A 21,910-nucleotide genomic window follows, 5' to 3' on the forward strand; every position below is an offset into this window, starting at 1 on the left:
TTTTAAAGCAAAATTGACTGTTGAGTCTGTCAAGGGAAATAAAAACCAAATCTGCAAAATCAGAGAACAAACAAGACCTTATTAGAAACCAGAGGTTATCATAGATATAAAATGAGATGAAGGAGGAGAGTGACTGACCCTGGTTCAGTGTGACGTCTGAAGATGCTGCACGAGGGGGGGGGGGACGGTTTGGCTGCAGTGCACTCTGTTACTGCAGCTAATGAGTGAGTGACTGAATATGAGCAAGAAACTCTCTGGATCCTAAAAATATATGTATGAAATGACGCAGTGTGTTTGGAGGATACATTTTTGATTCTATTTTTTTTAATTCCCCATGGTGCTAACTTAATAGAATCATTACACAATCAGTCACAAGAGAACATGATCTGTGTCCCTGAAGGGTTTTTCCCTTTCAAATGATGGTTCTCTTTTCTGCAGTCAGCTCTGTGTTGGATCACATTATAGTCATATTAGACACTACAGAGACCTAAAACACAATTACTCAGCAATACAATTCCTGACTCCTCTTCAGATATCTGGTAATATGAATTTAAAAGATGATGGTTAAGTAAATCCCCGTCCTTTTACCAGCTTTGCTATAAAGATGGAGTATCAAGTCTGGATTCTTCTGTGATTCACTGACTGAGGGACTTCATTCACATATCTGATATTGGGATGGTGGTGCTGATCCCAATACTGATCCAGATCCTTTCTATAGTTTGTACTGGATTATGAGCCCACAGTAACAAAACATGAGACTTTAAATAGTTGGAATACATCTCAGTTCCGTGCGGTTGCGTTCTGTGGGTTACAACAGCCTGATAATGAAACCTTAAACCAGGGGTGTCCAAACTGGTCCAGCAAAGGGCCGTGTGGCTGCAGGTTTTCATTCCGACCGAGCAAAAGCAACACCTGAATCTACTTAAATCAACTAAGCTGTGTCCTCACAGCTCATTTGTTGGATCAGGTGTTGCTTTTGCTCGGTTGGAATGAAAACCTGCAGCCACACGGCCCTTTGCTGGACCAGTTTGGACACCCCTGCCTTAAACATAATGCCACCAAACCAATGATAATTATCCCCCTGCTCCTTACTTCCTGTTTGTTTCCTTTAGAATAAAGGAAACATGCTAAACAATTTGTAAGCAAATCAACGATGAGTTTGTGGTCAAATGCCTGATATGAGGCCCTTGGCTATTTTTTTCAATGGCATAAAACATGGGGGAGTCAAGAGTCAAGAGTGTTTTATTTGTTCGGGGAAATTACCAGACTAGTGAATATCAAAGCTTTTTACAGGTTTTACAACAGATGGTTGCTAACAAGTAGCCGAACAACATTGCAGAGGTTGTCATGGCCGTTAAACATCATCGTGCTGAAAGGGGAAGAAGCTAACTGTGGTCACTTTGAAGTGTAGTTGCTTAGTTTTGACTTGAAGCATTTGCATATATGCTTTAAAAATCCTGTGGCATTCATATGTTGGACGATTATCTTGCTGAACAAAGCATCTCATAATCTTTTTTTCCCACAATGGTCACTGTGAAAATCTCAGCAGCTTTTGGTCAAGGGAACCCATAGCGATACTAACTTTCCAGTTGGCTTACAAAAGTTATGCAATATTAATAACATGTTTCTCCAAAGTGCTTTGTCATGTTATATATGATAAAAAAAAGCAATCTCAGGCTCCTTTTAAGCAGCTTGAATATTATAACAACCCTTCTCCTTTGTCAAACAATATTGACAATCATAAGGATCGGGATCAGTTACGTCCTCGTCCCTCCTCCTCACATCCTGCAGTCATCTTTTCCTCTCTTTGAGGAGCACAGCCCATATTACTCATGTGCTGCTAATCTCAACGTGGACCCCAGGAGGAGCCGTTGTTGCCAAGGCAACAAGTAATGAAAATGCTGGTAATCACAGCATGTTCTATCAACAACAGATACCAAACTACTTGTGCATAATTCCAAAGAATTATAATCTAACCTGAAAAGAAGTCTATTTGAATGTAGTACAGAGCAGAAGAAAGGGAGTTCTGGTTAACCCTTCAAACACACTCACACACTTGTTGCTTACGGTTCAGGTTTATTGAGAAAATCTTGGCGGAGCTGAAACATTTTTTGTGTGTTAGACACCTCTTGAGAGCAAGAGGAATTAAACATAATAAACATATAATTGTGGTAGATAGGAAACTTATCTAATGTCAAATCAAAAAAAGTGATAGAAGAGATAAAAATAATATGGTACTCCTCTGAAACTAGGAGCAAAACGAAGCAGGGCAACACAAGACAACAGGAAAACTTGATTTATCAACCTTGTTCCGTTACTGTGTGTTTACCTCCGGGGTTATTTATTTTCTGTCGTGTTGTAGCCCAGCGTCAGTGGGATGGAGCCTCCCTTTGGGGACGACTTTCAGAACTACTCGTTTGCTGACCAGGCCCTGACCAGCACTGAGCTGCTCGCCAACAGCTCTGACCCAGATTTCATGTACGAACTGGTAAGTGGCTGCACACACACATGCGCGCACACACACAAACACGCACAAATCAGACCACACAGAATTGTTAAACCTTGTATAAGATTACAGGCCTGATTAATAGTTGTGTTTACAACTCTTTCTATCACCTCCAGTGTATACAAAAATACGTTTGCTCACACACATTCATTTCTCACCAAGGCTGTGCTACACACAGGCAGCAGGCCTTGCCCACCATCCTTTGAGCCTGGCTTCTTTTCAAATCCGTCACAGCTGCTCAGGCTGCCTGTCACTGAGTAGCATTCGAATGGAGGATCCAAGTTAAAAGGTCGCCAGGCAAAATTTAATTTCCTCATGCATCACTCCGATTATAGTCTTCTCAGTGCATCTTTATGTGAAAAATCAATAAAGAGCTTGCTGATTATTGTTTTGGCTAGTTTGAGCATGATTTAGAAACAGTTATCTTAACTGGAGTTCATATCCAGACACTGCTTGGAATGAAGGATTAAACATGATGTTTGTCAGCCTCTTCAGTGGCATCTGTCTGTGCTTCTTTGGTGATCGCAGCTCAGCTATTTTTATTTGTGTGGAGCCAAAAAAGAGCAAATCATTACTAAAGAAGCTTGCTGTGTGTCAGACAAAAGAACAAGAACACATGTAGAGCTGGTTTGGGCTGCCTTTTCCCTTGATACAGTTTAGTCAACTTTAATCATGTACAGTCACAAACAGTTGTGTTGATCCTCATACTTTGCTTATGTTATTATCAAAGTAACAGTGTTTCTCCGATAATCGATATATTTCCCAACCTCTAATTAATGATACATCACAATATCTGTGTAACATAAAAAAGAACACACAAAGTAAGCAGGAATTGTGTGTTAAACATGGCGTTGGGCTGTTAGTGTCACAGAATTTGGAAACGTAAAAGAAAAATTGAAAGCGTATTATCTTAGCTTCTTTAACACAAATTAAACTTCTTCAAATGGAAACAGAGGAATCGGTTGATAATGTCACCTGTTTTAATTATTAATGCTAGAGTAATGGTGTTGTATCACAGGAGGACGTATCACTTTATATTGTGATAGCAATATTTGAAGTTGTGTTAAAATAATCTTTTCCTGCTGGAAAAAAGGGTTTTTATTGTAAAGCAGCTACAGTGTTTTTGTTGTTGTTGTTTTTTTAACTCTGCTATTCTTCTCTAACAAGTTATGTATGAACTCTTTAGTCAGTTTCATCACCTTTTACTGTTAGTTACATTACCATTAGGATTGTATCACATGTGTTTTTAAACGTTATACTGTCATATATACCATGTCCATTTACTTAGTGGGAGTGAAAGCAATGACACCAGGCAGAGAATCTCCCCTGGATGTTCACGACTCCTCTCCTCCTCAACCCAATTGGGATTCTTTATTACACACGTGGGGAAAAAATGGTTTCAAGTTTCAATAATTGAAAAATAGTAGATAAACGTTCGCCTGCAGTCACCTCATCTGCCGGGAGGCATTTAAAGCAGAGAGGCTGGAGCTTCCCTGCATGACATTTTCCAGGCACGCAGGCAGGTGATATGAAGTGGCTTTAAACACAAAGCTCACCTGTCACCACTCAGGCTGCTTCACTCAATTTACTGCCCACAGTAGACTAAACAATGTTGAGTCACTGTTGTGCTCCCCATTTCTTGCATCGCAGTAACACATTAATGGAATGAGCAGGAGTTGTATGGCCTGTCATCTTTGTTTCCACCCTCCAGTTTTTACTCCAGCCGGCCGAGGATGTTACCTTCTTTGTGTAAAATTAAAGCTTTTTTTCACAGGATCTTTGGTTTGAGATGTGTGCTACGTCTGTCGTACCGTTACGTTTGGTTAACACCGGGAAGGGATATGATCATAAATCTGCATTGACATTCACCCTCTCATTTTCATTTTCCGTTTGATCAGTCTGCTTCCCTCTTTTTTGAATGTGATATTTGCCATAACGGGTATAAAGTATTGAGTTACCGGTCCAAACAAATGTGATAATCTGCAATCACATCACAACTTTGGTTGATTAAATGGGATTTAAACTTTACACTTTTCACATATTCAAGTATTTCTCATATATATTCAGTTTTTATAATCTTCAATGCACCTAAATCCTCCGTATAAATACAAACAATCTGTAGAAATATCCAGGAATCCACCATCTGCTTGTCATGCCTACAGGACAGAGATATGACCCACCGGCAGAGCCCCTATGGGGAGAGCGTGGTGGGGGTCGGGGACGGAGGCAAGGAGTTGGAGGGCAGTGTGGACCAGCTCATGGGTCTGGGGGAATGCGAGACAATCTACAGCAGCTCAGCCTTCGAACAGTGGGACTCCTACTGGGAAGACCTCACCAGGTACTCCATCGTTTATTTATGAGCTGTGCAGCTTATTCTTAGATCTAAATACCTGCAAAGTATACTCTCTGTCGTAAAAACTGTTCTGTAAAGAACAGTAACAGGGTTTCTGCACTTGAGAACAAGCTGTTGAAAGAAATAGTCGTGTGTGTGTGTGTGTGTGTGTGTGTGTGTGTGTGTGTGTGTGTGTGTGTGTGTGTGTGTGTGTGTGTGGCCAAAACACACCAAGACAAGAATTTAAAGCCTTTAGAATTTCAGATAGCTCAGTAATTAGATGGCACTCAACTTTAAACGGACATCTTTTTTTTTTTTTTTTTTTTTTTACACAGTATCACATTCTACATTTTAGAGCCTGTTTCATTTGCTTTTTTTGTCATTCACCTTTTAGTTTTAAAATGTCAGAAAATACCTCCCACGGTTTCCCAGAGGCAGCGACGGAGGTTTGTTTCATCTCGCCAACAGTCTAAATCTTTGAAGATTCCATTTGATATCAAACACACATTAGTGGCACAGGTCTGTATTTGAGAAGCTGGAGCAAATTTTTTTTTCTTTTTAACTTAACTGATAATTAATAAACTAGTTTTAGCCAATTATTAAACTAATCTAACTGGTTTCTTGACAATTTTTATCAGCAGTAGCTCAAGTCAGTGAAGTGAGTCATGTTCTCCTGAGCTTCCCCTGCATCATGAGGGCTCAGTCTAACTGACGTTATCAGACTGGACAGATACCTAAAGGTCTTTCTGGCAGAACCACCGATTTACCATGACTGGCTGGTAATCGTCAAGGCAGTTCATCATGTTCTGATGCAGGCATGATAGATGATTTCAAACAGGTAGTGGCTTTGCTTGTGGGCAGGAAGGGGTTTGAGAGTCAAGTGAATAACAAAACAGCCGGCCGCCCAGGTCTGCTGGGATCTCAGGTGATGCTCCGTCTGTCCTGCAGCTATTCTGAAGCTTTGCTGCCAAAATAGTACTTGTACTTTCTCCCCCGTGATGTTGAGTGGCAGCTGAGGGTAAACAACAGTCTCTGAAGGCTGGGGTGGAGAAGTGCTGGCTGCTCCAGCATTCAGAGAGAAACTACTCCTAATAAAGAAAGTTGATTGAGGTTGTGTGTCAGAGCTACAGAGGTTAATAAATTGACTATGACTGTCCAGTTAATACGCTGCTAATTTTAGATATACCCTCAGCTCTGAGATCAAAAGTCTGTGTTAGTCCTACTGAGAGATCTTCATCTCACCCACTTACATGGATTCGATATGCAGAAAAAATAGAACACAGTACCAGCAATGGTCATTCCTTGGTGCAGAAAACTGATATAATTCGTGCTGGATTCATTGATTTATTTAAAAGTGTCTGTTGGAATTGATGTGGCTGTATTTTGCATATTAATCTGCATGGATAATTCTTTCCATATCTGGTTTTAGTTGTTTTATTCTTCTTTAAAGTAGTTGATTGGGCACTTTGGCATCATACGAAGTCAAAGAAAATCATACTAATTTTGGTCTTTTTGGTTGACAGTGACACCAAACTCAAATCCTCACATTTAAAAGACCGGAAACAGTCTTTTCATTTGCCATTTTAACAAATAATTAATCTTTTAATTATCAAAGCTTCTTTTACATTAATATATTTTGTGATTGTTTAATTATTACTTGAGGAGCTTTGTAAATATTTAGAGGAATATTCTCTCCCCAAGGGTTAAAAAGATTGCATAATTTAAGATGCATCACCGTTCTTCTTTATAAACAAAGCAATATTCCAACCTGCATATGCAGAGTTAGCATAAAAAATGGGGCACTGCGAAGGTGATGAAAGCTCAGGTCATATTTCACTGCACGTCTCTCTGCAGATACACACGGCTGGCCAGCTGTGACATCTGGGGCACCAAAGAGGTCGACTTTCTGGGATTGGATGACTTCTCTAGCCCTTACCAGGACGAGGAAGTTATTGGTCGAACGCCAACGCTGGCTCAGCTCAACAGTGAGGATTCCCAGCCTGTGTGTGAGGCGCTCTACCCTCCCTCTGACCTGACCATGCCGGCCCCCCAGCCTCAACCGCCCCAGCTTCCCTGTCATAGTAAGAGACCCCTCATCCCCGGCCAGCTATTGGGCCCTGGAATTGCACGCCCCTCACCAAGTTCCACATCCTCCTCTCGACCTTCTCGCAACCTTCTCCCAGACTTCCCCGAGGGCTCCCAGAAAGCCACTAGGCCTGTGCCTTCTAGCACTGAGACTATGGCCAAGACCCAGAACCACTTCAGTGCCACCTCGGACCAGACCCAAGTTCAAATCAAGACCCAGGGGCGGGGAGCCAAGATGGCGGCTCCAGCCTCCAACTGCTCTGACTTTGTCCGAAAGGCTAAAGTACGTGTGAGTGCTGTGCCTAAATGTCAACCTGACATGCCCCACCAGACTGATTTTGAGAGGTCAGATCCTCCTCTGCCTCTCTCCCACACACAAGATGAGAAGGCCTCGACTTCAGCGAGTGCCACCCTGGTGGCACTACCTGGTGCAGCAGCTGGTGGCTCTGGCAGCTTTGAGAGGAGGGCAGAGGGGCCAGCGAGGAGAGAGATGCCTGTGACGTGGTCTGCCGCCGTACCACAACTGGTGGAGGCGAGCCAGGCCATGGAGGGCTACACCTCTGGACTGGCGAGCAGTGGTGATAGTGTGGCGGGGGCTAGTGGCGGTGGCGGCGTTCTGGTCATTGAAGGCACAGAGAAGAGCAAGGAAGAGGAACACAACTACTCTCTGTTCCTGACCCGCAGCCGACTGGCTGGCAGAACCCACTCCCAGCTGGAAGAGGATGACGAAGAGGAGGAGGAGGAGGAGGAAGAAGAGGTGGAGGAGGAGGAGGAGGACGGTGATGGGCTGGAACTAGACGACGAAGACCACGATGAGGGTTTTGGCAGCGAGCATGAGCTGTCTGAGAATGAGGAGGAGGAGGAAGAGGAGGAGGATGAAGACTATGAGGCAGACAAGGACGATGACATGAGTGATGCCTTCTCAGAGCCAGGTACAACCTGACACTATTATTCTAATGGGAAAAAAATATGAGGCTAATCGTGTCTTTATTTTAAATTTATGTTGCTATTATGCTAAGTCGCTCTCTTCGTCTCCCCGCTCTGTGCTCTCTCTTTCCCCAGGCTGTGATGTTGAGCTGATGGATGACATTAAAGGCCTGACAGCAGGAGTCTCAAGCCGGAAGAGAGGCAAGCGCCGCTACTTCTGGGAGTACAGCGAGCAGCTCACCCCCTCCAAACAGGAACGTATGCTAAAGCCGTCTGAGTGGGACAGACATACGCTGCCTAGCAACCTGTACCAGAAGAACGGGCCTCTCCATGGTATACATACACACTCAGATAAACTCTACTGCTCAGAAAAATAGATCCGTGATCTGGACTAGTAACTTGCTGGGTTGGGCTGTAATAATGATCAAAAGAAATTATCTTCTCTTGCAGTCATTTATCTATTAGAGGCATTTGTTTTGAATTTCATTCAGTTGCTGAGGGTGAATGGTGATGTATTTTTTCACTCTGACAGTTTTTATTTGCTTGATTATTGAAGTCTGACCTGCCATCAGAGGGTGTCACGAAACGAAGAGTTCTTCTGACAGCAGTGAGATCAAGTTCACATTGTCTGAATGGCGTCCTGACAGAAATATTCAGGATCAATCTCTTAATAAAGAGTGAAAAATGGAAATTGCTCAAGGAATCAAAAACAGGCTGACATTTTTTATTAGATAAACACTCATTTTGAGCTGTAGTTGCCCAGTGACATGCTGCTGGTGTTTCATAATGTGCCTGCTTGAACATTAACATTGATATCACAAAGTTGTCTTTCAACTTCTTTTGGCTGTCTATTCATACAGGAAAGTACATGCTGAAGAAGTCTCGCCGCACAGACGTGGAAGACCTTACACCCAATCCACGGAAGCTGCTGCAGATTGGCACTGAGCTACGGAAACTAAACAAGGTGATCAGCGACTTGACTCCCGTAAGCGAGCTACCGCTCACCGCACGACCCTGGTCTCGCAAGGAGAAGAACAAGCTGGCATCCAGGTAAAAAAATAACAAATCCAAACATTTTTAGTCATGCACACAACATGAATGCAGTTGACAGACGTAGGTGTCAGAAATAGGTGTCAGAGGAGGGTGTCAGTTGCTGTTTCATAAAAAGAAGTGTCTTCTCAACAGAGCCTGCCGTTTAAAAAAGAAGGCCCAGTACGAAGCAAACAAGGTGAAGCTGTGGGGGCTCAGCACAGAATACGGTATGTGGCGTATGACACCACACACAGGTTCCTCCACCTCTGCTTCCAAATGTTTTCCATGACTTCGAGGGTTTCTCCTTGGAAAGTCACTATAAATGTAATGATCATGATTGGATTTTACTTCACCAAGTGTCTCTTGTTAAACTGCGTCACATTTAAATTCGACTATCTGATCATTTGTACTGTTCCTAGAATCAAATATTCTTCTTCAATTTCTTTGATGTTGAAATTCTTGAAGATTAAGACTTGCAGATATTTTGTGTTGAAACTAGTGCACGTGTTTGTCTTCCTGTAGATCGTCTGCTCTTCGTGATCAACGCCATCAAGGAGGAGATAGTGGTGCGCGTGGAGGACGCTTCTCCTCGTCCAACCAACATGAGTGACACCCTGGACAGGCTCATCCAGGAAACGCTTGGTGAGAATTACATGAAGGTTCATTGTCAGTCGATCAAAGTCAGATTAGAAGTAGAATAAAGTAAAATCAGTGTCAGTAAAATGTGTTAAAACATCTGTAAAAAGAATAGGTGGCAGTTTTTGTTCCAGATAACAAAAGGTGTCAGACCTGAAAGCTGCATTGTTGGAACGTGTGTATGCTAATAGTCACTGGATTATAACAGCAGACTGATTGCTGCTGCGGAGGAGGGAAGTCTATTTTATTTTCCTGTCTTAAAGATGCAGCCAGTAGGTTTGAGCTGGTGAAGGAAATACCAGACATCACGCCAGTGTACCAGATTTTACCACTAGGTGTCATTATTGACTCAGCAGCTGCTCTTGAGTGGAACATTTGAGACTGAGAATGTAACCACTTCAATCCTCTTGGTGACAGCAGGTACTGCAGCTTCGTAGGCTTCAAAAAAACTTAGAAAATTGACACATTTTATTTTTCTTTGATACTAAAATATTTTGTCAGCACTTTGAAGGAAACAAACACACCATAAGCTGTACGCGTCTTGTACTAACATTTGATCTCCTTCATGTTGCCTTCTCGGCTCACCAGTAAAACGTGCACGGCCTGTCATCCGCGAGGATCTGATCATCGGTTTATAAATATAACAGAATGTAACATTATTTGAATGATGTTGTCTTGTGTTGTGATCCTGTCAGGTACAATTATCTGATATAAGTTATTTGCCAAAACTTCCTATATTGCTGATCGTATGTTCAGCCAGTTTGCATAAAATCAGATTGGCTTTAATTCCCTCTGAAAGTAGAACCAACTGTGAACAGCCAGTCCTGCTAATCTAATTAGCTCTGATATAATCTGTTCCCAGAAATAATCTTGTGAGGAGTAGAGAAAAAAAATCTCCTGTTAAGTTTTTCATTCAGTCGCTGATTGAACAGCATCAGAATGCTGTCGTACTCATACTTCCTCACGTTAGTCTGTCCTCATGTGGGATTACACGTGCTTACACATCCAAAAGGCTCCTCTTCAACCAATGTTGAGCAGATCTCGAAACAGTTTCTCTGAATCAGTCAAATATGAAAATGACTGCTGTCTGTCACAGGGTTAGCAACTAACTAAAGTTAGATAAGTTGCAGAGAAAAAAAATAATTGCATAAATGAAGCCTACTTTTTTTCAACAGAAATTGACAAAATGTTTTTTTCATTGGCTAAAATTGGACTAAAATGAACAAGAATCGCATAACTAAAATGAGATTATTTGGCATTTTAGTCAAATGACTTGAAGAGACATATCAGATCACCACAAAGAAATCTAGGTCAGTTTTCATTGACTACATCTAGACTGAAATAGTTATCTTTTACTGAGATGAGACAAAAATGCTCCAACATTTGGGCATCTGAAACCTGACCAAAAAATAACAGGATGAGGATGACTAATTTATTTAGAAAATGCCAAAAATCAACAATATATAAAAGTCTTTAGCTACTCTAATTGGAAATTGACTAATTAAAGTGTGTGTGTGTGTGTGTGTGTGTGTGTGTGTGCGTGTGTGTGTGTGTGCTTGTGCGTGTGTGCGTGCAGTGGCGCCACCTGTTGCTGGACAGACTTCCGACTTTGTCAACAAGATCTTGGAGAACACAGGACATGGAGATCCCACCGGCGGACTGGTTGGCCTGAGAGTCCCCACCTCCAAAATCTAGTCAAACAGTGGTCCACTGAGAGGAGTGGACTAAATATTACCACCGTGCTGTCCCATTGTAACTATGCTCCCTCTGCATGCCCCTCCCACCCAGAGTACATGCACATTTTTAGTCACACAAACACACATACCACTCCCTGTGTGTACGTATGTGTGCTTGTTTTAGCCATGCACCTGTATGGCGTACACCCTAGCTTTCTGTCTCTGCACACCTGCGTGCAGGGACAGCACGTCACTGTCTCCCAACCCATCATGAGCGTGTGTTGGGGAAAGCGTCTCTAAAGGCAAGTGATGGTTATGTATAGCTAACGGCACGTCCTAGATCCAATGGTGATTGGAATGGTGATTAACTGAGCATTGCGTGGGATGGGTCCTATCGGAGGTCTGCTTCCTGCAGAGCCCGTCCAGGGCTGAGACTGAGACAGTCACACGAGTGTAACCACTGGAATACTTTAACACCAGAATCGTTACAAGGCAGAAAACATCAGGTTGGAAAAGTTCCAGCTATGTGTTGGAAGAGGCTCTCACCTCCCTTTGTAACAAATTAAAATTCCAGGATATTAAATTGACACAGTTAAAGCACTTTGATGGCAATGGTTGCCAAGGCAGCTGCAGAGAAACAAAGCAGCTTGCTTCAATGGCGTTACGGGGTGGCTGGAAATATTTTGTATTGAAGGCCTAAATATGTTCATGCCATCCCCTGTCAGGCAGTCAGCTCTGCTGCTGTTACCACTCAGCATCAGTAATGCTCCGGACAAAAGCATCAGGAAATTCCTGATATACGTTTGACAGGAAATGGCTAAATATGACAATGTTAACTTAAGCAACAGGAAGTAGTTGACTGTGTGGAGAGGAAGCGCACATAGTTCGGTGCTTTTTGGCCTTATGCTGGTTATAACTGGACTGGGTGAAGTGGGCATTTTGCCAGTGTGGGAGCAGACAGTGAGGAAGATGATGATGGAGGTGGTGACATTGATGAAGATGGCACAGGCGGCGATCCATCTCCTCTAGGAACTGTACATACAAGTGTCTCCCATTGACAAACGGCACCGGCTCCCCTTTTTGTACAGTAGAGATGACCAGGCTTGGTGTGTTCATACTAGTGTTTGATCAGAGTTCTATTCATTGTGCCTTGTGTATGTGTGCGTGTGTGTGTGTCTGTGTGTGTGTGCGCGCGCGCAAGTGTGTCTGAGTGAGCGTGTGTGACTGAGTGAGCGTGTGTGTGCGCGTGTGTTTGAGAGGGGTTGAGAGAGAAGAGATGATTAGTCCCCGAGGTCCAGCCAAGGAGAGGACTACTTTACACTGAGTGAGACGCCTGTGAGGTTTGTTGTGTATTTCAGTTGTTTAAAGATATTCTGAATGTACATAAAAATGGAAGCTCTCATTGCGTGATGCCACAGAGTCTGTGTATATAGGAGGGCTCTGCAATAGATTCCTTATGGTTTTTGGTACTCTGTCTTTGGGGATCCGGGGTGGGTTAACAAGATATTTTTTGTTTAGAGTTACAAAAAAAAATATTTGCACACTATATTTTGATTGTTTTTTGTACCAAAGACACATGCAACAAAATGGCAACCAGCCAGTTAAAGTAAGGTTTTGCACAGCTTACCTGACGCCGTATTGAATGTAAGAAATGTGGGAGGGTCAGGGAACTTAATAGAACTGTGAAATTAGCTTGGGTCCAATTCTGTACAGAAAAGGAACATTCATTCACTTATTTTTTGTTCATAAATCGAAAAATTAACCCCATCTGTGGGCTTCTCCAGTAGATTTGTTGCTTTGGAAGCACTTCATTCCTAAACTGATTCCTCCCTCCACAAGCTAATTGTGTTTATAGCGCTATCTAGGACAGAAAACCAAGAGCGCTAGTAGATAAGCTATGTTACATTTTTGCTTGTATGTCAAAATGTCACCAAGAATAACCAAAATGTTATGTTCCTTTGTATAATTTCTGTATGTAGACAAGGTCAAGTTCATCAACAAATTTATTAACTGAATTGTGTTTAAGTACTGTATATAGAAGCATTAATGATATATCTACCAATGGTCAAATGCCACTTTTCATGACAACTGATTCATTTTCAAGCATGACACATTTCTTGCGTAGAGAAAAAAAAAAAAAAACACAAAAAAATTGAGAAAAAAAGAATCTTGTTATATTTTTGTATTTTAGCTGCCTGCTAGCTTGGTGGATTGGAAGTCGTAATTGGTCAGATTCTCCAAATACAGAGGTGAAAGGTTAAATCCCAGTCTGTTGGCTTGACCCCTCTGGTCTCCTTCCTGGAGTGAAGTGGAGTGAAAATACACAGAATCGGGACTGGTTTTATTTAGAGCACACAATGCAGTGAAGCCATGACCTTCACAGGGAGTGAGGACATGGACGGTTGCAGGAAAATGTCTTTAGATGCAAGGATGCAAGGATACAGCTGCAGCGTTGTTGCAAGTGTTGTGTCAGAAAGCCATTTGACCTGGACGGCGCGCATTTTCATTGAGGTTTTCTCACATGAATCATGAAATCGGTTGAATTTAATCTTCCATTGGATTGACATCGCTGCCTTTGAGGCCTCTCCTGATGTTCAACTCCCATCCCTCTCGATTGGTCACTGACAAACAGGACGCAAATTGGCAGTTTTTCAAAACGTGCATGATGCTTGTGTGCTTGCCTCCCTACTGCCTCCTCAGAGGGAACGCTGTCATTCCTGGGAATTTGCAAATTCAGCTGCTCGTTCTGCAGAGTTTGAGGAGGCTGAATCGGTTTGAGGTGGCGAATGAACTCTGATCTCTGATGTGGTTTTCCTGTATCGTGTGATTGAATAACAGCTAGTTCTACATACACACACACACACACACACACACACACACACACACAGATATATACTGTATATAAACTAATATATACACTGATATATATACACAGATATATACATGTGTGTATATATATACACGTATATATGTGTGTGTCTGTATACACACACACACACACATACATATTTTTACTGATTTCTTTCCGTCTATAAAAGGGAGAAATGGTGCTTTTTTCTGAAACTCGAATGATCCATGATTCTTGTTTGACTTTTTAGTCTCGTCGTAGCCTAATGACTTGCTCCCGTCCATAGCTATTTTCTTAGTAGTGATACATTTTTGTAAATAGACTATAAGTTAATATGTATCCTCTAAATGTTATAGATATATGTAAAGTATACTCTTATCTTATATGTTTAAAAACAAAAGCACTTTGTCCAAAAAAGAAAAAAAAAAGAAAAGCATTTTTTTTCTTCCATTTGCTGCTAAAAGGCCTGGTGTGAATGCTGCAAGTGTACTTGACGACTACTTGCTAGGGCCGGTCTATTACCTGACATGGCTAGGTGTATAGACTAGCAAGGACTAGGTCTACGGCCTGATGAGCGTTAGGTCTACATGTTTCCAGAGCCATGCAGTAATACGAGGTGTTGCATGCAAGTGTGTATCGTTGCATGGCTTTGGAAAGCCCTGTGTCTTGGATATGCCTGTTTCTGTGACAGGATAGGTCTATGTCCTGGTTAAGGGTCATGTGGATAATCTGTTTGTGGTCTTAAAAAAAAAAGAAAAAAAAAAAAAGAGGGTTTTGATTCCAGGGCCCCTACATTGATCTTGATGCTGATCCCCCTTGGCATCATGATTCATTTGCCTTCAGTAGAGGTTTCCTATGGAAAAACTGATTCTGCTTTGACTTCCTCTTCAGGGTGATGTACAGTGTAGACACATTTCTCCAGAGAGCTATATTGTTATCATTTGTAAACTGATTTCTACTTGTGACTTAATGCGGAGGGGTTTAGCCTGGGGCGGCCAGGAAGAGCCAGTTTAAAAGATGTTGTTCCCGGCCGCCTTGGGGGAAGTTACTATATCACTGTACTGTATGGCAAGCCAATTACAAATGAAGACTCAATCTGGACACTTAATGCCTTCTTAAATAACTTCTCACAGCCACAAAAATAAAAACATGGCAGATATGTCAGTCGCTGAGGGGTGTGCCCGAGGTTTACGACATTGCTTTGCCAATATACCAACAAAACCATTCAGCCTGAGTGGCTCAAAACAACCTTGACTGAAGTAGCAGACAGAGAAAATACAGCTTCACATCTTTGAAGCATTTTTTTGGGCTGTAATTTTGCCCAGATCTGTAGGGGTCATCAGTGGATAAAGGGCCGCTGGTTGACTGACAGTGGACTGGCGCACAAGAGAAGTGTTGGTGTGTGTGTGCGTGCGTGTGCGTTTTCTTGTCGTTCACGAGGCTGGTTCAAGAAAGAGCCCTTGCAGGATTTTACTTATAAACACGAGAGGCGCAAAGCTGTGCAACTTTACATTCAAACCAGGAGACTCTGTGGCATTTTAACAGTCATGAAAATGAGTGAAAATCAACGCCAGTAAAACTATTCCGTATTGTTTTTATTTCTGGTGACATAAATCCTATACAGTCAAATAATTAAGCTAATAGAGTGTGTAACTTTGTGCTACTCTTGTCCAATAAAAACTAAGTGGATCCATAAAGCTCTTCTTCAGCAAATCAGGGTAATATCGTTCTTCTATCTGACGTGTGATGAAATATAAAATCAGAAGAAAATATATTTATGTATTCCAATTATTGTCGCCATTCTTTACTCTGTACAAAATATTGTGTGTGTATGTATGTGTGTGTGTGTGTGTGTGTGTGTGTGTGTTTTGAACTATCAATGTCAATCAGTATGTTGCAATGCTCTGTACGCAAACGAGGCCAACAGGCTAGTCACAAGAATTCACAAAAAAAAACATTTCCGCCCTCTGCCAACTCGATATTCCGAAATACCACGCAACAGATTTGATTCCCAGACGTGATCCCGCGCGGGTTTGTCACATGGTGCTGATTGTTTGTCATTATCCAAGAAATAATCCAAGAATTAAACTGGCTTCTGTATTCAGAGCAACTCGTAAAATCCCTTTGTCCATGTGATTATTGTTATCTCAATAACCATCGTCATTTTTCATTGATTGTAACCGTCCCCGCCGGACCAATCAGAGGAAGATCCACACAGACTCTCATCTCTGTGTTGTTGACCTGTGTGATCATTATTGTAAAGCAAACCTTTGTAAAAGCAAAGACTCATTGCATGTGATAACAGTGGGCCAGAGTCAAAGAGGAACAAAAATCATTTTGATTCGCTGATATCAGCGAGTAGAAATCACTTTGATTTTAAATTGTACAGATAAAATATCTCCAGAAGAATTACTCGGTAACGCTTTGATTTTACAAGCCCATCCTCTCCCTGAGTTTTCCTCAAAAGAACTCCGTGCACTATGACTAATTTCTGTTAAATGGCAGCAGTTTTCAATCGTCGTATTCCAAGAAGCAAAACCTGCAGGGTTATTTTTTTCTCCTGTGGTTCAAAATAAGTCAGTAGAGAAAAGTTTCCAGGCTTCATGAAAAACCTGGGAAGTTATAATTTGAAAATAACAATTTCCAGGGCTGGACAAGTTTTTGAAAGCGAAATAAAATCTGAAAATTTTGGAAAAGTCATGGAAACGAACTTCAGAAATACCTAAATATTAGAGTGTTAAGATTGGCCCGAGAGGAATCTCTCGAATCAAATTAAATGACTTCCATTCATGAGTATCTAACCACAAAATTTTAATTTCTGTTAAATATTTGCTGGTAAATTTGGATTTTTCTTTCAATGACAATGTGGTGCGGAACAATAATGGGAATTGGTTAAAAAAAAAAATCTGTTATGAACCTTTTGGTTTACTATTTCACAATTTTTCAGTCCAGTTAATAACTTCAAATAGTTTTCTCTTGAAAACTGCCCAATGTTTTCAAAGAAGAAAAGTTCAACTCAGTGAAAATGGAAAAATAATCTACATTGCAGAGTTTATAAAAGGGCCGTTTTTTTTTATGGATCAGCAAAGTGACATTTAAGGAGCTTTAATCAATTATTTCCTCATTAATAAAATGGTTAAAATGAATTGTTAGTGTCAAAAAGGAGAAATTTCAACTCCTGTTCTCTATCTTGTCACCTGCCCTCCAGAGACTGATGAACGAATTCATGTGTCCACCTTCACTGGAAATTCCCAGATAGTATCTCTGGTTTCTCCCTGGAAACTGTTGAAAGTTATTTGGAAATGACTCTCTTGTAAAATTAGCTTTATCGGACAATCTGGACTCATTTGGAGCTCTGAGAAAGGAGTTGACCTCGGCTCCTGCAGGCTGTGTTGTCACATCTCTTTGAGTTTTGCTTTGAGTTTTCTTCCAAGGTCTTTCAAATGTTTCCTGTCTTGTTGGCCCTCGCGAGGGTCGCCATTGTTGCTTGTAAGATCACCTCATCTTTGGAGGCTGTATGCTTTACTGTCCTCACCGTGTTTCCTGATGTAAAATTAGAACCAGACATGTTCTGTGTGTGGAGAACACGGCGGGAATCCTCTACTTGCATGCCGATTCCCCGAGAGTTTCGAGTGACGTCTCGAGGTTCTCATAGTCTGAGAATCAATTTGACCAATCATCAGAAACGTCATCCATGTGTTGTTGCAAATTCTTTTTTTGTTTTGTTTTGTTTTTTTGGGCTCACTGCTCGAATGAATTCACATTTGCTGCTATCGAATGAGCACAAAGAGTTGTAGGACGTCCATGACAATAACAATATAATTACCACACACCCCTACTGTATCACACCTTCCTTCCTGCGATGGTGACACACCGTTCCTCACCTCGCTCTTGGTTTTTACATAAACAAGGAGGAAAACAATATTTTGAATATGATGCCTGCTGAACCAGGTGCCTTAATCAAATATATGAGAACACAAATCTGCACCTTCTGTCAGTCTGGAGGGGGTTTCCCCACAGGAATTAAGGGGCTGGGTTTCCCAAAACCTAAACCGGAAGCATAGAAAGAGTCAGAAAACCTTATTTTAACCCCAGGTGGATGCATTTTGTACAAGTCAACCTCTAACAGCAGATCTGAGCTGTTGGCGGCTCCGTGTCTGACAGGAGCAAGAACATAATCGGCAACCTGGCAAATGTGTTGATGTTTTGGGAAACCTGGTTCTGTTTTGAACTCTTTCTCTGCCCACTATGCCACGTTATCGTGTTTTCTGTATCGGCTGCTGCTGCTGTGTCCGAGTAAACGAGAGAACTTCCACTGTGTCTAAGGCAGAGGGAGACTTGGCCCTCCAAACATTTTCAAGAAAGAAAAACACAAAAAGAAAAACTTTTCCGTTTCTTAACTTTGCTATTATGAAGTGCCAGACCCTCCTGAAGTCAGTGTTGGCACGAATGAGGCGACAAACTGAGCATGGAGGTTAACTGTGGTGCTAATCTGACAGTGGCTGGGTGCTAACATGGCTACACTAAAAAGCTGTATTAGCCATATTATTCCTTGTGTTGATGACTGCGGTCAACCGTGTGTTTGTGACTGCTGTATGCTGACATAGCGAGGTATAACTGCTGCTGCTGCTGCTGCTTTGCTGATGAATGTAGACTAGTCTTCCTCAGCAGGATCGTACAGACAGACGCGATGGAGAGTTCTGTCGTTCAGACTTTGCTGGCAGGCTCACAGAGGGAGACTCTTGTCATCAGGATCCAGAAAGATCATGAATGTTGTATCTTTGTATGGCTTCCGTCCTGCTTTGTATGTTCAAATCCTTTTTTTTTTAATTATTAATATTATGGTTTGATATTTATGCTTTGAAATGTTGCACATTAGAACCTTGTTTTTTCTAAATTATATTTTCTTGCCTTTTATTTTCCTTCTCTGGTCCCAGTGTGCACACCGGTTTATTTGATATTTATTTCTTTCGTCCAGTAAACGACTGCGTAGAAGAGGCAATAAGTTGAGTCTCCACTCCATAACTGAAGAAGGCTTCACCAGTCGCTCTCAGTCACAGTGAAATCTGAAATGACTCTTTCACACCATACTTGACGATTCCTGCCAAAAATGACACGTCACATCACACTTGGAGACTTTTACAACGAGTGCACAGTGTTCCTTGCATTATTGAATAGAATTTTTTTTTTTTTTTTTAGGTTTCATTGCAGTAGAACCGTGATGTCACTGCGTTACATATTAATGGACATAAATACGAATCCAACCGCCAAAACCGTCTCAGATGTTCGTAAATTCTGCCACAATAAACAAATAAATGGCTGACAAGAGGCTTTGGAAATCATGCAAACTGATAAAGGTATTGAATTATGACATCGACAGGAAAACAAATATGAAATTTGAGGAAAAAGATCACACTTTAGATACACAAAAATAATCTGCTATCTTATTTTCCAGCACGGAATGCAGTCTAATGTCGCTTTGTGCAGGAAAACAAAACCCCAAAAACTCATTAAGAAAAGAAAACAGGAAGTTTGTGTCCCTCTGACGGTTGAATTCATGGAAACGGAAAAATAAAACATGAGATCAGTAAACATTATCGCAAGGGCCCATAAATGCGAGCAGTTTTGGAAAATCAACCCCTATAAATATCAGCACGCTATTCAAGTCTTTCAGTTCGATTTCTTAACTGTGGATCTCTGCCGAGTCGGCACCCTTTCCCAGTAGTGCTGAGTGGCAGAATTTCCAGTTTTTTGTTTTTGTTTTTGTTTTTTTTACGGGATCTGCGTACTGCCAGTGATTTAATTTTAGCAACATTTGTCATGAGAAATATTACATTTTTAATCCTCGATTCTCCAGATGGGAGCCACGAGTCACGTTTACCAGAAAGGTGGAAATCTAATCATTTGTTTTTCAAGCAAACACATTTCAAACCCAACAGGCTGTTTCCAGACCATTTTAAGAATGGTGTGAGTTAGCGAGACAGATTGAACCCCGGATCATCTCGTTATCCCTGTAGCGTCATACATTTTCTTCCCGCCTGCCTAAAATAGGTCTTCCAGATCACTGGTCCAGAGCACGATCCATACCATCCTCTGGTGATTGTCCTGATTATTTATTAACATGCTGCCATTTTTCAGACCTACTGACCATCATGAAAACAAGGTTTTGGAACTGCAGATCCAGAATGTAATCAAGATGATTTCTGGAAGCTGAAACATTTGTATAAACTCAAGGAATTTTAACAAAATTTGTCCAGCGTGTCCAGAAAACCACCGCTAACAGCTGTCTGCTGCCAATGACCCGTGACCCGATTCCCTCCAGCTCCCCTCCGAAGGTTGAACACTTGCTCCTTGTCAATATCACCTATCTTTTCCACCAAGTTCCATCGGAATCCGTCCATCTGTTTCTGTCTGTATCCTGCTGACAGACACGTCGGTGACCTATTTGATGTGATCGAGTAGATCTCAACGGAGTGGCTCTCTGTGGTTTCACTGTGACTTGAAGTGGTGGTGGTGGTGAAGCCCGTGAAGCGTTCTGTCATCGGAGGTTTGAGGCAGCCAGACGGGGGCAGCAGCAAACACCTTGACACAACTCTTCTTTTATCTGGCCTCTACGCGGAGGTTCTGACCTTCCACGTTCTTGGAGCTGGGTTCAGAGTTCGCTCGCCTGCTTTCACTCAAATTTTAGTAGAGACTTTTTTTCTTTGTGTTAAAGATCAGTTTTCAGGGAGAACTTCCCCGCTGCACCGGAGATGTTTCTTTAGTCTCAGAAGAGCTTTGGTTTGTCTCGTCAGGGAGCTCCTGAGGTTAACCGGGGTCACTAAAGGCTGGTGGGCAGAGACCCCTCACCCTCCCCTGAGATGAATAATCAGAGGGCGGGGGATTTATCTCCTCTTCTGTAGACTGATTTTACTAAAGCAAACAACAACAACAACACACCCTCGATAATAAAAACAACCCCCACCCCGTCTCTACTCACACAACTCTTCATCCAACACTGCAATGACTTACATCTCCTTCCAGACTTGCCAGAATGCACGGAGACATTCGACAACAAGAAATAGCATCGGTTCAGTTTTGTTTTTCAAAAAGAACGGCGGCATGGCGTACAAGTCCTACCATGTAGAGGATGTGTGACGTACCGGCCATCCTGAGCTCCACATGCCATTGTTATGATGCTTCTGGTCTTGTAATGGTAACTTCTGGGACTCGATCAACAGCATGGGATCTCTCTGTAGTTAGTCCTGTGTGTGCTCCTCTTCCCGGTCTCAGTAGGAAGGCTGTACTTCATTGCTAAGTGCTCTATAATAGATCCCTTGGTGATTTTAGTTTCATTAAGAAGCAAAACCTGCAGAAAGTGTATCCTGCTGAAACTAACTTGATCCTCTCCTTAGCAATGACGTCTATATTTGTAGTTCACATATATGCCTGTTCGAATACAATATCTTGACAGTTGTTCTATTTATGTTGTGTAATAAATGTCGTGCTGGGTTTATACTATTGTTTTTTGTTTTGACATTGTACACTTTATTTTCATGGAGGCACAGTGGGTGGCTTTATGCACAGGCATGGAAATCTAATGTTTTCTTTTTATTAGGGTTGTGCTGTAACAACTCTTCTGTTTCAGAGTTTTTGTGTCTGGCTGCTCGGCATCTTGCGGACACCTTTTTTTTTTTTTTTTTTTTTTTTTTTTTTGGTGCCTCATTTCTTATTTTTTAAAAAAATCATTCTTTCTCTGTTGTATCAGCCAGGAGTTGGTACCACAGCTCTGCTTGTAACCACAATAGTCTGATTATGTTTATTGATTTTAATATCAAAATAATAAAACCATTAGCACCCCACTTTGACTCTCGGATGATTCATTCCTC

The 21,910-nt window shown here is 41.7% G+C and overlaps 1 protein-coding gene across 3 annotated transcripts in view; it reads left to right on the forward strand.

The window, feature by feature from the left end:
- crebrf (creb3 regulatory factor) overlaps positions 1–21,878 on the forward strand; it is a 31,006-nt gene extending 9,128 nt beyond the window's left edge. For all 3 annotated transcript variants that reach the window (XM_086226104.1, XM_086226105.1, XM_086226106.1), the window contains 8 exons: positions 2,363–2,488; positions 4,669–4,844; positions 6,693–7,855; positions 7,986–8,183; positions 8,711–8,900; positions 9,036–9,109; positions 9,405–9,524; positions 11,095–21,878. In XM_086226104.1, the coding sequence (XP_086082230.1) occupies positions 2,363–2,488; positions 4,669–4,844; positions 6,693–7,855; positions 7,986–8,183; positions 8,711–8,900; positions 9,036–9,109; positions 9,405–9,524; positions 11,095–11,213 (2,166 nt within the window). In that variant the 3' untranslated portion in view covers positions 11,214–21,878. The remainder of the gene's footprint in view (positions 1–2,362; positions 2,489–4,668; positions 4,845–6,692; positions 7,856–7,985; positions 8,184–8,710; positions 8,901–9,035; positions 9,110–9,404; positions 9,525–11,094) is intronic.
- Positions 21,879–21,910: the final 32 nt, after the last annotated feature.

Source organism: Aulostomus chinensis, chromosome 15 (assembly GCF_037954235.1).
Source record: "Aulostomus chinensis isolate RoL2024-O1b breed Wild chromosome 15, RoL_Achi_v1.0, whole genome shotgun sequence".
Classification (NCBI taxonomy): Eukaryota; Metazoa; Chordata; class Actinopteri; order Syngnathiformes; family Aulostomidae; genus Aulostomus; species Aulostomus chinensis.